Here is a 16,243-nt window from a genome sequence, read left to right as displayed (position 1 = left end):
CCTTACTTTTACAAGCGATTAGGATTATTTTATTTTTTATTTACATGTAAATATTGAATCAAATATTATGTACTGTGTCATAATAATTTAAAACTCGTGGTGCAGTCTCTTGAAAAAAAAATGAAGCTCAAGAAATATACTTATATTATGTACTTGTTTACAGTACAAATTATTTTTTAATGGCAATAGAGATTTACGATTTCAAAAGTGAAAATGTGTTGGATAGTATAGATGGACACTTTTTTATTTTAGTATTAAGTGGATATAATTTTCAGAATATTAATAAAATATGTACTGGTATTAATTTGTATTAGTTTTAATATTAATTCTCATCATGTATCTGGCTAAATAGCTAAGCGCTAAAGCCACAAAATAAAAAAAAATTGAAAAAAAAACATTCTTAGTGGCGCAGCACCTTTACTTTACCTGGGGGCGAGGCGAGTTATTAATTCTATTTTCTTATTGCGGGCATTTTGTGACGTCCTAGGAAGTTATATAAATGACGTCTTTAGGCTGTGAAATTTTAACCATAGAAAGACATCTTTATTGCATCATATTCAATTGGCGTCTGCATTACATCAGGATATTTGCTGGGTGTACACAACTAAACAACACTTTTTTGATTAAAAGATTTATTTCAAAATAAACAATTAAAATTAGATAATATTAACAAATATGATTTGCTACCTACAAATGTGTTAGTGCTAAAAATACATAAATCATGACATTACATATGTAACACATTAACCACCCAATTGAAAATGTTTGTTTTGGTCTTCAGGCTCCATAATATAAATATAATTATTATGGATACATAAGGTAATATATGAAATATATATTTTAGTATAGCCCCCCCTTCAGTAACAAGCTTTAAAATTTTCGGTGACCATGACGTATGGGTAGCGTCACGAAGGTTTTACCAAAGTTACTGATGACGCATAAGTTGTGTCAGTAGTACTGTGTAACTAAATAAATGATTTAAGTATGTGGTACCAGCCAAGTGGCGTTTGTTCAAGATGGTCACTGAATGTGTTAATCTGGTCATGCACAGAGAGCTATACTATAATATATTATTGTTATATCTCATATCGCTCACTGTAGTAATAAGTGAGCCTGCATACACGGAACTATAATATATATTATGATATATATAACGATATGAGATATAATATAATATATTATAGTATAACTCTCCATGTGTGCCAAGTTTTAAGCTTAACTGATAACAACTGATGGATACCCTTTTGTCCAAAATTTTATGGACATTTTATGATATTGGTATTAATTCCACAACCTTTCCTATAACAATAGATTGTTGGATGTTATTGCAGTAGTTCTAGTGGAAATACTTACTAAAATTGTATGTACCTGCATCACTTAGAATTCTACCCAAAAAGCTATTAATACTCTCTAAAACATCATTAATACATCTGTATACATTAATACATCTGTATACATAAGATTTTTTTCAGAATCAGATATTTTATTAAGATTTACTTGACATGCCCTATCTATGTGCCAGGCACTTAAAACAGTCTATTAGGAACAGAACCCGTTACATTTGAGCAGGCATTGTAAAAGGTGTCAGTTATGTCTGATATGAAAACACTCAACTGTACATATAACGCCATCACACACATGTATTTAAAAAAAACTTGGTAAATAAAAGTAGGTATCTTTTCTATTTGAAAATAAGAAAGCATTACGAAATCCATTCCTAAATTCATTTTTTACTAATACTGTCGTAAGTTCAAAGTTATAAAAAATGAGTTCATGAGTTCCATCTATTGCGATAAAAGATTTACCAAACTTAATTAACATTTCATTTTGGCACAGCATTCATGAAAATAAGACAAAAATCATAAATAATGTTAAATTAAGGATGAATATCCATTAGTATGCCCTGTTGTTTGTAAAATAATATTGGACATGACGTAGTCTGTAAGCATTCGACCCAGAAATGAACACTGGTTGCGTCATGTTTGTACCTATATCCATCTTTCAAATCATTGCCACAGGGGTGTTTAATGTTTGTGATGTCTTTTCTTGTAAGTAAATCAATTATTTTTAATTCACCTCCTATGCTTCCTGAACAGTCTGAAGTGCACTAAAAAAGTAAAATATAGGTATATTAGGAGAATCAAAAACACTATGATAGTTTAAAATTGTAAACTGTAAATATTCATGATTAATATTTAAAAAGTGGTTTAGTGGTAACAATTTTGTTTTAAAACATATTGTATATTAACTATTTAGATCGGAAATAAGCCACAATTAAATTGAAAAAAATAATTTTATTAACGTTTCGATGCCCAAATCGGGTGCTGTTGTCAAAATACAAAATATATTAATTAATTGTAAAAATGTCACAAAGAAATAGCTTCAGAACAACATATTGTATATGTGTAAATATTTAATATTTTACTTACATTTTTGAAAAAACTCTCAAAATAAACTTTGAAGAGATATTTATCTGATTTTGGTATATGTAAGTACTCTATATCATCCTCATCTCATAATGTGTTTTACTCCACAACAATCAGTTTCAATGTTTTTAGATACTATTATTCTTCGACTAGTACAGGAAATAAACATTTTGCAGGATTCTTGGGATTTTAAAGCTCTTTCTCGATCTTGTTTTGTAGAATAATTTTTTTGAGGATTGCATACATTCATAATAAGATGTTTCATGTTCTTGTATGTACTCTTGTTTTCTTCCTGTGCCATCCACACAGTAAAATCTACAAAAACAACATAACAGGTGATTACATGGGCAGTTATACTACTTATAGCTTACTTTGTATCTACTCTATTATCTAGTATTAGCAAATATTCAACATCAACCTTAATACTTAAAAAATAAATAATAATGTGGAAGTTTACTGTGGAAGTGGAGGTTTATTGTGGAAGTTTATGTGTACTTACCTAAAAGTTTTTGATTTGCAATTTTATCAACTGAAAAAGACTGTAACATAATCAGTTTTAAATTATGAAACAGTACAATATTATTTGTTTCAATATTTACATGTAAATAAAATACATAATAATCCTAACCACTTGTAAAAGTAAGGTTAAGATTTTTGAGTTGAGAGTTGAGAAAACGAACTGTCAAATTTAAAACCAAATTTTAAAATTCCCGCTAAAAGGAATCTGGCAACAGTGCCGTCGTTTGCTGGACATTTAGGCCCGGTACTTTATGTCTCCGTTAACAGCCGGTTAGTTAACCGGGGTTTAATCGGGACAGATATATATGCATAACATAGACATAAACGCAATTATACTTATTATTATATTCATAAATAATTATAATAATAATTATAATTGCTTTTATTACAACGCAAGAGGCCCTATGAGGTACTTTTCTGTCCCGATTAAACCCCGGTTAGCTAACCGAGGTTTAACCGGGACCGGGACATAAAGTACCGGCCCTTAATCTCTCCCAGGAAACGGAGGTACACAGAGTGCTAGCAAAGAGCAAAGCGGCGAAACCAAACAAGTTTGATTTCTCTGCTCGCACTCTTTGGTCTATGTCGTGAGACCGCTCCCGTCTGAAAAAATTTTTGATTCGGTTTCTTTGTCAATTCCTATTCAAAAATGTCCCCTTTAAACAAATCTGAAGAGCACCGGGCGCAATTTTTGGGCAGAAATTGTTTAAAGAATTTTATCTACTCTATGTCATATATTATTGTGTGACCAACTCCTATTTGGTCAAATTCGGGACACGGCTGAAAAAAATACCTGAAATCCGGGACTTTTCAATGAAAATCGGGCCATTTTTTTAATATAGAACTTTCAGAATATCATCATTTTATTTATTAAACATTTTTATGTTGACAATGATATTTTTAATGGGGTTAAGCCACAATAATTGATTGTAATGATAATGACGATAATTAAAATACAGAAACGAAAAAAAAGTTCACAGTTTGAGTTTTTGTAGAACTATAATACCAAATACCACGATATGCAGCGTTTTGGATGTGGTATTAATATTCTTCTTCTTCTTCTTCAGCCTTCAGAAATCCAACTTTGGATATAGGCCTCCCCCAATTCAATCCAGTGTTGTTTATTTTGCGCCACGTGTTTCCAGTTGTGTCCTTCAAATTTCTTTATGTCATCAGCCCATCTCATTTTTGGCCTTCCTTTGCTTCTTCTTCCTAACCACGGTCTCCATTGTTGTATTTCATGATTCCATCTTTTATCCTTTAGTCGGGCATTGTGCCCTGCGAAGCTCTATTTTAATTTGGCGGCATGTTCTCCTGCGTCTTTTACTTTGGTTTTGTTTCTAATCCATTTATTTGTTATTTTATCTATAAGCCTCACCCCGAGCATTGATATTAATATTACACTCTCGAAATTGTCGACTTTTTTTCGTCCTACCAATTCAGTTTGATATGAATTCTTAGAAGAATATTCAAAATTTCAAAATAGAATTTTACCAAAACATTGAAAATTCGGATGGCCCGGAAGCCTGGTCCGGGACGCCGGGACACGACTTCGTAATTCGGGCCATGTCCCTAATTTTTCGGGCTAGTTGGTCACACTAAACTATGTAAAAGGTTTTAGTTTGTAAAAACTATCATTATAGATAGCAGTGCGTGAAGGGTTTAAAGTGAGCGTGAAGTAACAATGTATTTTAAATGGGATTTACTTATTAGCATTGTTTTTGACACACTTTCATATAGTCAAATATCCTTAACTTTCGCGTTGTCATGGTGATGACATAATGAGCAATAAATTACAACAAAAATTTTGACAGTTTTGTGGTTTGAAGGAAATTAAAATTTTTAAATGTCAAAGTTCTAAAAATTGTAGAATAGAAATGAATTGCAGTGACGAAGAGTTACAGTTTTTTTATTTGTTTATCGTAGATAAAATATTGTATGAAACTGTACTTGTATAGGAATCCACAAAGAAACCGAATCAGAAATTTTTCCAGACGGGATCGGTCTCATTCCATGGACTATTTTGGTATTTTTACGAAAAATGAATCTCGGTAACCTGATAGCTGAAGTGTTTATGAAACAAGTATTATGATTCAAAGAAACCTGTTATGGGATCGAAAGATTCCCTAATTCCCTATTCAAAGGACGACGATGACTTTTTAAATTTATAACTTTATGCAATTTTATAATTAAATAAATATTATGTAACTTAATAATTATTATTAGTTCTACAGTGTGGCAAAACCAAATGGAATAAATTCATTATTTCGTAAACCGACGATTTTAAGAAAAAATCCGGAAACACGTCGATTTTTATTTTTAAATTATAATTTTTTGGCATTTACATACTAATGACCTCATCCATCTCGAAGCTGAAATAAAAAATATACATGCGGACCAATGTAAAAAAAGGTCATTTCATTGTTGTCTTCTTACCGGCGCGGCGTGAGAAATACAAAATAAGATTTACTATTTTATTTGGGCATAAGCCACAATTCGAGTTTGAAATCAAGTTTACTTGACGTTTCGACTTTCACTTCGGAAATCGTTATCAATATAAAAAAAACATTCATAAATTAAAAATTTAACTTTGTTTCTGGTGAAGCAACGCAGTTTGAACAAGCAGAATATTATAATTGTCACCAGAAAGTGAAAAAGGTAACGCACAACTTGAAAGAACCTATAGATTTCGAACTTCGTTTCTGGTGAAGCAACGCAGTTGGAACAAGCAGGTATATTATAACTGTGTCACCGGAAAGCGAAAATGGTAACAAACAACTTTGAAGAGCCTATAGTTTTCTAACTTCGTTTCTGGTGAAGCAACGGAGTTGAGACAAGCAGATATATTATAATTATGCCACCAAGCGAAAAAGGTAACGCACAACTTGGAAGAGCCTATAGTTTTCTAATCGTTTCTGGTGAAGCAACGGAGTTGGAACAAGCAGAAATATTGTAATTGTGTCACCGGAAATCGAAAAAGGTAACGCACAACTTGGAAGTACCTATCGTTTTTTAACTTCGTTTCTGGTGAAGCAACGGAGTTGGAACAAGCAGATATATTATAATTGGGTCACCGGAAAGCGAAAAAGGTAATGCACAACTTGGAAGAGCCTATAGTTTTCTAACTTCGTTTCCGGTGAAGCAACGGAGTTGGAACAAGTAGATATATTATAATTGTGCCAACGGAAAGCAAAAAAGGTAACGCACAACTTGGAAGAGCCTATAGTTTTCTAACTTCGTTTCTGGTGAAGCAACGTAGTTGGAACAAGCAGATATACTATAAGTGACAATAAGTGTGTCACCGGAAAGCGAAATAGGTAGTCCCTGAAAACTATAGGTTCTTCCAAGTTGTGCGTTACCTTTTTCGCTTACCGGTGACACAATTATAATATATCTGCTTGTTCCAACTCCGTTGCTTCACCAGAAACTAAGTTAGAAAACTATAGGTTCTTCCAAGTTGTGCGTTACCTTTTTTGCTTCTCGGTGACACAATTATAATATATCTGCTTGTTCCAACTCAGTTGCTTCACCAGAAGCAAAGTTAGAAAACTATAGGCTTTTCCAAGTTGTGAGTTACCTTTTTCGCTTTCCGGTGACACAATTATAATATATCTGCTTGTTCCAACTGCGTTGCTTCACCAGAAACGAAGCTAGAAATCTATAGGTTCTTTCAAGTTTTGCGTTACCTTTTTCGCTTTCCGGTGACAATTATAATATTATATCTGCTTTTTCCAACTGTGTTGCTTCACCAGAAACAAAAGTTAAATTTTTAATTTATGAATGTGTTTTTTGATATTTTCAACTCAGGCGCGCCAAAACCAACAAACCACTCGCAAACTCGTCCAAATACGTATTGCGAACCATCAAAGCTTTTGTTGAAAAACCGACAGAAGTTAGATTGTGGTGCGCCGTGTGCGTGCCATTTGTGCGCCACTTGAAAACACGTACTAATCTGACGAACATGCTGCGCGCGAGCGGCTCACACACCGAGCAGAGCGCATATGTATACCTGCCTTTACGATGAATTCTCTAACATTTTCCGCGAGTTAGGAAGTAATACGTTTTCAATGAGGAGTTTTTGAAAAAAAAAAAAAGAAAATAACTTTCAGTGGGAAAGAACTAAACTCTAGTCTCGCGTAACTACCAGCTCCCACTCTGGTTTAGCACTTCTTTGCTCTTTGCTCGTACTCTTTCTTCGCTCCACTCTGAACGTGCACTTTTTGCTATTTGCTCTTTGCTCGTCCACTCTGAACGTGCACTTTTTGCTCTTTGCTCTTTGCTCGTCCACTCTGAACGTACGCTTAGGAAGCATTTTCGGACTAAGTGAACTGGGTTAAATTGTCTTAAAATTATCTGAACAATCTTCTGTCTTCGTTTGTCGGTAGAGTTTCTGGACACCCTGTATACCTATGCTTGGATGACTGAATGCATGCTAAATAAATACCAGTTTAATGTACAGAAATTGATGTTTTACAAGCAATGCAAATAAGGTTATTGGAAATGATCATTCGAAAAGAATAAAGCAGTACAGAGATCAATACACCAGCAAAAGAGAAATAAAGGCAATGAATTAATAATATACTCACAGCCCCAAAAACTTCGCGTGCATCTCCCTTTCGTCAATATAATTCTCGAAGAACTTCAGGAATACATCAGCCCTTTTCTTGAATTCGAAAGTGATATCTTCCAAACTGGCGACGACAGCTGACCATCCCTGTTGTTGCAAATGTTGATCGTGGACGATATTTTCACAGACAGTCAACTGTTTCCGAGCTAATTCAACGAGTTGTTGTGCCAATTGAGCTCGTTTGGCAACGGTGCCGAATGTTACCGGCATATCACAGTGTTCTTGAACTTTGAGATCGACATCTGGAACAGATTTTTGTTTAATTGTATTTAACGAAATAATAAAAAATAAACAAAAACATTCCGATGTTTTGATATATAATTTTAACAGAGAAATAAAATTGGAATCCAAAATATGACAATGACAACTTACTGACAACATGCAAAACACAGCTTAACTGATATCGTCGTATAATTATCTCCATAAGCTCCTGCCTCTATTAAAAATGTGTCAACTCTGCGTGTTAACTTATACAGTTTCCAATATCATAAAACCGATGCTTAGTCCACTAGACAATTCCTATCTATACTTCGATTAAACGCACTGTATATTTATAAGGCTCTTGACCCCATAAGTGGAGCCATCGAGTTCTACTTTGCGCTAAGGTCTTCACCTCATTTCAAGACTTTCTTTGACCTCTTACCTCCTCCATGATTGATCTTCTCAAAGTTTGTATTGGGCGACAACTTTTTCTTTTTTCCTTGGGGATATCACGCTATGCAATACTGGAACATTTTTTTGAAGTGTGTGACCGATCCAACACTATTTTTAGACTTTTTCATTTTCTACTCTCTTTTGTTCGGTCAGGTGTTAGTCCAGAGAAATAAGGTTTTTGTCGAGACACTTGAGCAGCCAGGTTGCAAATGGGTTTTTTGGGTACTATATACCTAATACATTATAAATACAAAATCATCAGCATGCTCAACCCTGTTTGGAGGTTGGTCAATATACTACAAAGACAAAGATCCGAATATTCCAGTCAAATGTCATGTCTGTTTTACTCTACGGATGTGAAACCTGGAAAGTGACATAAATGCTTACAGACAAACTGCATATCTGTTAACAAACTCCTACGAAGAATTGTTCGTAAATATTTTCTGGCCTAACCGCATCAGAAACGAAGATTTGCTACATACGCCAGGGAAATAAGGCAAAAATATACCATGTTCGGGACACTTGAGCAGCCAGGTTGCAAATGGGTTTTTTAGGTACTATATACATAATACATTATAATAGCCTGATAAAATAAAAAAAAGTCAAAATGTAAATTCGTACAGGTTAAAACAAATTTTATATCAAAGTCTAGGTGGGTACAAAAGATATTTTCAAGAAAGTATCCAAATCTTACAAGGGGTCATTTTTCAAAAAAAAAAAATACTTTTTTAACTGCTGAGGTAATCTACTTATCGATGAAGGTCTATGGGATTTTTTTCTGCAAAGTTGAAGAAAAAATCTTTCACACAAGGCTTACTAAGTTAAATTTGACCTCATATTTATATAAATAATTGTATATAAAACTTTAAAAACAAATTTGCAAAAAAATATTTTTAGCGTTTTAAATAAGCACTATAAAATATCCTTTTTTACAGACTAAGTTGCACTATGTTACCAGTATTAAGCAAAAAAAAAAAATTGGTCAAAAAATATTTAATATTTTTTGAGATATTGAATTTGTTTATTAAATGTTACTATATTTTCAATTGCAAAAACGCGGTTGTTGCCAAAGAACTATTCACCTGCTTAACATCTCATTATTTTTATTTTTATGTATATTTTCGATAAATGTATTGATAAATTCAAATTTCAATTAAACTCCCCCCGAAAATGGCATTTGAAAATTATTCAAATTTGTTTATAAATTGTTTTTTTAGTAACGTCGCGGGGATTAAATATTTTGAAATGCCGTTTCGATAATTGGGTTCCTGGGAATTTTTTACTAATTATCAAAATTTTTTTGTCGTTTTTTCTTCTTCTTTTTTTTTCTTGGAGTTATATTACTACGGCCCCTTTTAGGGTTAAATTTTATTAAGAATCTCGAATCTCTGAGTTGTAGATTCTAGACCTAAAAATATTAAGATTTAACTAAAATCTTTTAAATAAAATGTGGCTACTTACTGAGTTACAGGGTGTTTTATTTAAATATTTAAAAATTATTTTTACCAAGTACTTTAAAACTATTTGACGTATCCTTATCATACTTGGCAGAAAGTGTAGCTATTATACACCCTACTAAATTGTGATTAATAAAGGTTTCTAGCTAGTGCCAGAGGCGTACGACAGGGGATAGTGAATGATTGACCCTTCCCAAATTCTACGCCACTGAGTGAATTACTATTTTAGCGAAATTTTTCGATTCTCCAATACTTTGTATGTAAATAACTTTATTGGTATCGATAAAGTCATCAGTTTGAGAGATATTGGAAGTTTAAAATTAATGAATGAATGAATCAAAATAACTAGGCCGTTTCATTTTTAACGTCCAATATCTCGAAAACTAATGACTTAATCGTTACCAGTAAAGAGTATATTATTTACATAGAAAGTGTTAGAGAATCGAAAAATTTCGCTAAAATAGTAATTCTCTCAGTGGCGTAGAATTTGGGAAGGGTCAACCATTAACTATCCCCTGTCGTATGCCTCTGGTAGTAGCTAGAAACTTTTGTTTATCACAATTTAGTAGACTGTATAGTACCCACACTATCTGCCAAGTATGATGAGGATACGTCAAATAGTTTGAAAGTACTTGGTAAAAATAATTTTTAAATTTTTAAATAAAGCACCCTGTAACTCAGTAAGTAGCCACATTTTATTTAAGTGATTTTAGACCAATCTTAATATTTTTAGGTCTAGAATCTACAACTTAGAGATTCGACATTCTTAATAAAACTTAACCCTAAAAGGGCCCGTTGTAATAGAACTACAAGAAAAAAAAAGAAGAGGAAAAAAAGACAATAAAATTTGTTAATTAGTGAAAAATTCCCATGAATCCAATTATCGAAACGGTATTTCAAAATGTTTAATCCCGCGACGTTATTAAAAAAACAAATTATAAACAAATTTGAATAATTTTCAAATGCCATTTTAGGGGGAAGTTTAATTTAAATTTGGATTTATCAATACATTTATCGAAAATATCCAAAAAAATAAAAATAATAAGATTTAATACAGGTGAATACTTCTTTGGCAACAACCGCGTTTTTGCAATTGAAAATAGAGTAACATTTAATAAACAAATTCAATATCTCAAAAAATATTAAATATTTTCGGACCAATTTTTTTTTGTTTAATACTGATAACATAGCACAACTTTTTCTGTAAAATAAGATATTTTATAGTGCTTATTTAAAACGCTAAAAATAATTTTTTGCAAATTTGTTTTTAAAGATTTATGTATAATTATTTAAATAAATAGGGGGTCAAATTTAATTTTGTAAGTGTTATGTGAAAAATTTGCCCTTCAACTTTGCAAAAAAACAATCCTATACACCTTCATTAGTAATTGATTGACCTCAGCAGTTAAAAAAGTAAGTTTTTTGCAGAAATGACCCCTTTTTAATTATTTAAACAATGATCCCCTTGTATGATTTGGATACTTTCTTGAAAATATCTTTTGTACCCACCTAAACTTTGATATAAAATTTGTTTCAACCTGTACGAATTTACATTTTGATTTACATGTAGTGTAATTTTATTTTACTAGACTATAAATACAAAAATACCCGTCACAGTTCGGAAGAGAATTTTAGTTATTAACAAATAAGGGTCAAAAATTGCAGTTTTTTCGTTTAAATCGCTACAGGTAAAAATAGGGTAATTAAATATCTTATTTAGAGTATTCAACTTTTAGTAGATAAGCAAAGGTTTAAAATGGCAGTCTTTTCATTTTGGTCCGATCATTTGTTGCTTCGCTAATTGTAAAATAAGACTAAAATTTCGAATATGACTAAAAAATTGCTATAACTTCTGCGAAAATGAACTTAAGTCTTTGATATTGCACGAAAAGTTGAGTCAACCAGTACATATAATGCACAAAAAATTTCAAGACGATTCGTCAATTAGTTTAAATTTTATTCAATTTGTTTATCCCAAAGACCTTTTTTTTGCAATGTTATTGTTCAGAAAATAATAATGATACAGCTATTCTGTGGAAACCACATGAAAGAAGAATACTTATATTTTCAAAGTGTTTAAAAAATCAATAAAAAGTCATTTTTATCATTCCGAAAACATTTTACAAAAGTTTTTCCGAAAACATTTTTGGCTTATAAACAATTGAATAGCTTTGTTAATATTGACTGTAGAGTAAATCTACTCTGGGATTTCAAAAGCTGGTATTTTTATACGAATTAAAAAAACTTTTCGCCTAGGTTAATTACGGTCAAAGTTAGCCGCTTTTATTATTTAATTCACAGCTCTTCTATATACATAAACTTCTCCTGTAATAATGTTAGTTATCACACTCCTCCGAAACGGCTTGACCGATTTTTATGAAATTTTACAGGTATATCCTGTAGGACTAAGAATAGGTTGTAATCTATTTTCATACCCGTAAGTTATAAGGGGGTTGCCCCCCTGACATTTTTTTAAATTTTTTTGGACAAAATTATCTACCTTAATTTTATATGATGTAGAATTAAAAAATACATACAACCCTTAATTTTCACTCTTCTATCACCAACCCCTATTGTTTAATAGCCATCTATATATTTACATCTATAAAATTCCCCTGTCATAGTGTTAGTTGACTCCTCCGAGACCGCTTGACCGATTTTTATGAAATTATATATGTATATTCGGTAGGTCTTTGAATCAGTCATAATCTATTTTTCATATCCCTGAGTGATAAGAGAGGTTCCCCCTAACATTTTGTAATGTTAGGTGGGGACATATGTACATAACGTGCTCTACAAGACTACGAGTACATACAAATTTAAAAAATTATGATCAAAATTCATCAACAAGCTCCGGAGATATTAATCGAAGCTATGTTTGAAGAATCAATTTTATTTTTTGAGTGCACGGATTTTAATAATTCCCTCCACCGATCACGAATCGATTTCGTTAGAACGTCATTTTTAAAGCTTTATTAACCACTCTGTTGAAGTTAAAAGTTTACTCAAACTTTTACACATAAACTATATACCTTTAACTTCAAAATCGCGCTAGTTAGGTTACTTAATTGTTATAAACAAAGTAGTTGTAAATTAAATAAAAAAGTGGCTAACTTTGACGTAATTAACCTAGGCGAAAAGTTTTTATTGAAAATTTGTGTAAAAATATCAGCTTTTCAAATCCCAAAGCAGATTTAGTCTACAGTCAATATTAACAAAGTTATTCAAATTGGTTATAAGCCAAAAATGACTCTACTTTAGTAAAATGTTTTCGGAATGATAAAAATGACTTTCTAATGAATTTTTTAAATACGTTGAAAATATAACTACATGTTCTTCTTTCATATGGTTTCCACAGAATTGCTATATCGTTATTATTTTCTGAACAATAACGTTACAAAAAAAGCTCTTTGTGATAAACAAATTGAATAAAATTTAAACTAATTGACGAATCGTCTTAAAATTTTTCGTGCATTATATGGACTGTTTGACTCAACCTTTCATGCAATATGAAAGTCTTAAGGTCATTTTGCAAAAATATAGCAATTTTTTTATTTTCGAAATTTTAGTCTTATTTTGCAATCGAAGCAACAAATGATCGGACCAAAATTCAGAATCTGCCATTTTAAAGCTTTGCTCATCTACTAAAAGAAGAATACTACAGATAAGATATTTATTTACCCTATTTTTACCTGTAGCGATTTAAACGAAAAAACTGCAATTTTTGACCGATATTTGTTAATAACTAAAATTCTCGTCCGAACTGTGACGGGCATTTTTGTATTTATAATGTGTTAGGTATATAGTGCCCAAAAATCCCATTTGCAACCTGGCTGCTCAAGTGTCCCGAACATGGTATATTTTTGCCTTATTTCCCTGGCGTATGTAGCAAATCTTCGTTTCTGATGCGGTTAGGCCAGAAAATACGAACAATTCTTCGTAGGAATTTGTTAACAGACATGCAGTTTGTCTGTAAGCATTTATGTCACTTTCCAGGTTTCACATCCGTAGAGTAAAGCAGACATGACATTTGACTGGAATATTCGGATCTTTGTCTTTGTAGTATATTGACCAACCTCCAAACAGGGTTGAGCATGCTGAATGCTTGTTGAAATTTTCGTAATCTCTTACGAACATCGTCTTCTCTACCTCTGCTTTTTGTCATGACACTTCCAAGATACGTAACATTTTCCACATTTTCAATCTGCATGTTGTTAAGCGAATGATTCGGTCTATGTCACTCGTCTTGACAAGTACCCCTTTAGTTTTTCTAGCAGGGAAGCCATGCTGCTTTTGAGTACTAATTGTAAAATCCATTAACATCGACATTGTGTCGCATTACAAAAGTATAATTTAATAAATAATTATGTAATTTTGAAGAATATATATCAACTAGTGGGCTAGTTTTTCAATTACTACACAGAATGTCACTGAAGATGATTTGATTAGATCGAGAACGTTCTGATGTTTTTCTATAATCCATTTGGATGACTTTTTTAAAGGTTTTTAATAAAATGTCCTCTAACTTTCTTTGCATTGGAGATTCTAGCTCTTATATTCGTTTGGACTAGATAGTGGTCCGAGTCTATGTTGAGCGGTCCGACTCCCCGCGTCTTGCACGTACGTCTGTTATGTCGCTGAAATGTCGTGCGTCGACCACTACGTGGTCGATTTGATTTACTGTATTCCCATAGGGCTTCTCCATGTTCCCTTATATTGATATCTTTATGCATAAAGTATGTGCTAGCAACGACCATGTTCATTGGAGCGGCTAGGTGTATCAGGCGAGTTCCGTTGTTGTTCGTTTTTTCATGTAAACTGTGGTTTCGAATAGTTGGCGCATATTGGCATATTCTCTCTACTTACCTATCGTTGCATTAAAATTTCCTATTAATAGCTTTACGTCATTTCTACGACAGCCTTGTCTAGGATAGCGAAAATTAAAACTATTTTAATACAAATTACACTCACCATCAAAATTAATCTCCCACCTTGTATTTCTTTCAATTTGCAGAAATTATCAATCATAGACCACGTTTTATGAATGATACGGTGAAAACTGCCTTTAAGGATAAGAAAACAATAAAAAATTTGAAAAAAAGTTGTTTATCAAGAGATGCTTAGCAAAAATCCAATGTTTAAAAAATCTTCTAAGAAAAGTCAAACAAAGATAATTTTGAAAATCATAGTCTAATTAAAAAAAATATATAAGTAATAATAAGTGTTGCCACCTCTGGCTCTTAGGATTTCTTGGAGACGGTTCGGCAACTCATTCATGATAACCTGGATATCCGATTGGCGGATATTGTGACACTCCTCTACCGCAATCGTCTCCGAATGATGTACGGGCTGGTATTCTTGCTCTTTCCCTTATTTTGAGTTTATCCCAAATGTGCTGAATTGGGTTAAGATCGGGACCGGGACTGCGTGCCGGCCATGGTAAAACTTGAATACCGATCTCATTAATAAACCAGAGCGCATCTGTAAAAATATTAGTACATTTGGACGTTGAGAGGTGACTCAAATTTTTTTGCAGAAATTGCTTAAAAATAACTTAAATAATAATATTTGAGTTATCCTCCCTCTCAAAAAGGTCCGGAACATTGTTTAAATAACTAAAATGTCAAAAAATGAAGGAAAAATTCGATTTTTTTCTTCGTTTTTTGATTATAACTTTAAAAGTATTCATTTCCGAGAAAATTTATACTGACATAAAAGTTGCGTAATTAAATTTCCTACAATATAGAATCGGTTAAAAATTAAAAAAATAGTCACCCTTTTTGCAAAATAGCAATAACTGCGAAAAAACCATACAAAAACAAGTATTCGCATTTTACGTTTTTCAACCATTTATGCTACACTTGGACCTTCATATTTCACCCAGAAAAACTTTATGATACAGTAAAACAATACTGTAAATTGCATTAAGATCGGTTTAATAGATTTTGCAAAATAAATTTTGCAATCCAGCTTTCGCAAAAAAAATTCATTTTTTTTTTATTTTGCAGGACTGAAAATAAAGCAGATAGCAAGTTGAATTTTTTTGCGTATAGAAGTGTATTGTAACTTTCATTTGCAATTTGCAAAATTAAAATCGATTGACTACCACGGCGTCAGGATTTTTTTTAAATAACCATTAATTATTCGTGCTACGCGCAGGACAGCGGATAGTTTGCTCTGATTGGGCATTCCAATTACCTTTGATAATTTTTTTTATTAACTCCATTGAGTACAACAATCTGCCCATTGGGCATTAAGCATTTGTTATGGTAAAAAATACAGACATGTAGAGAGTTACTCCAGTAAGTAACCTCTTTACAATTCTAAAACTAAAATTTTATCAGTCTGAATACACTTTGATTACATTCAGTTGGTCAAGTCAGACGGCAGTAGCCGTTTTAGTCTACGCACTTCAAAGACATCCCGCACACTTAACTGTCTGGCAAACGCATTATAGTCTAGCCGCTTAAAAGATGGAATGATCACGTGAACGGCACGCACTATTAAACGTTCCTCGCCCGATGTCACTACTTTTCCCACGTTTACACCGCTCAACAAAA

At 32.4% G+C, this 16,243-nt stretch overlaps 1 protein-coding gene across 6 annotated transcripts in view; it reads right to left on the bottom strand.

The window, feature by feature from the left end:
* The window catches only part of LOC114341526 (RB1-inducible coiled-coil protein 1), a 604,353-nt gene that overhangs the window by 306,940 nt on the left and 281,170 nt on the right, over positions 1 to 16,243 (bottom strand). For all 6 annotated transcript variants that reach the window (XM_050641726.1, XM_050641728.1, XM_050641731.1 and 3 more), the window contains exon 3: positions 7,532 to 7,814. In XM_050641726.1, coding sequence (XP_050497683.1) covers positions 7,532 to 7,814 — 283 coding nt within the window. The remainder of the gene's footprint in view (positions 1 to 7,531; positions 7,815 to 16,243) is intronic.

The sequence above is a fragment of the Diabrotica virgifera genome, chromosome 1, assembly GCF_917563875.1.
Source record: "Diabrotica virgifera virgifera chromosome 1, PGI_DIABVI_V3a".
Taxonomy (NCBI): Eukaryota; Metazoa; Arthropoda; class Insecta; order Coleoptera; family Chrysomelidae; genus Diabrotica; species Diabrotica virgifera.
This window is presented reverse-complemented; position numbering and strand designations above follow the sequence as displayed.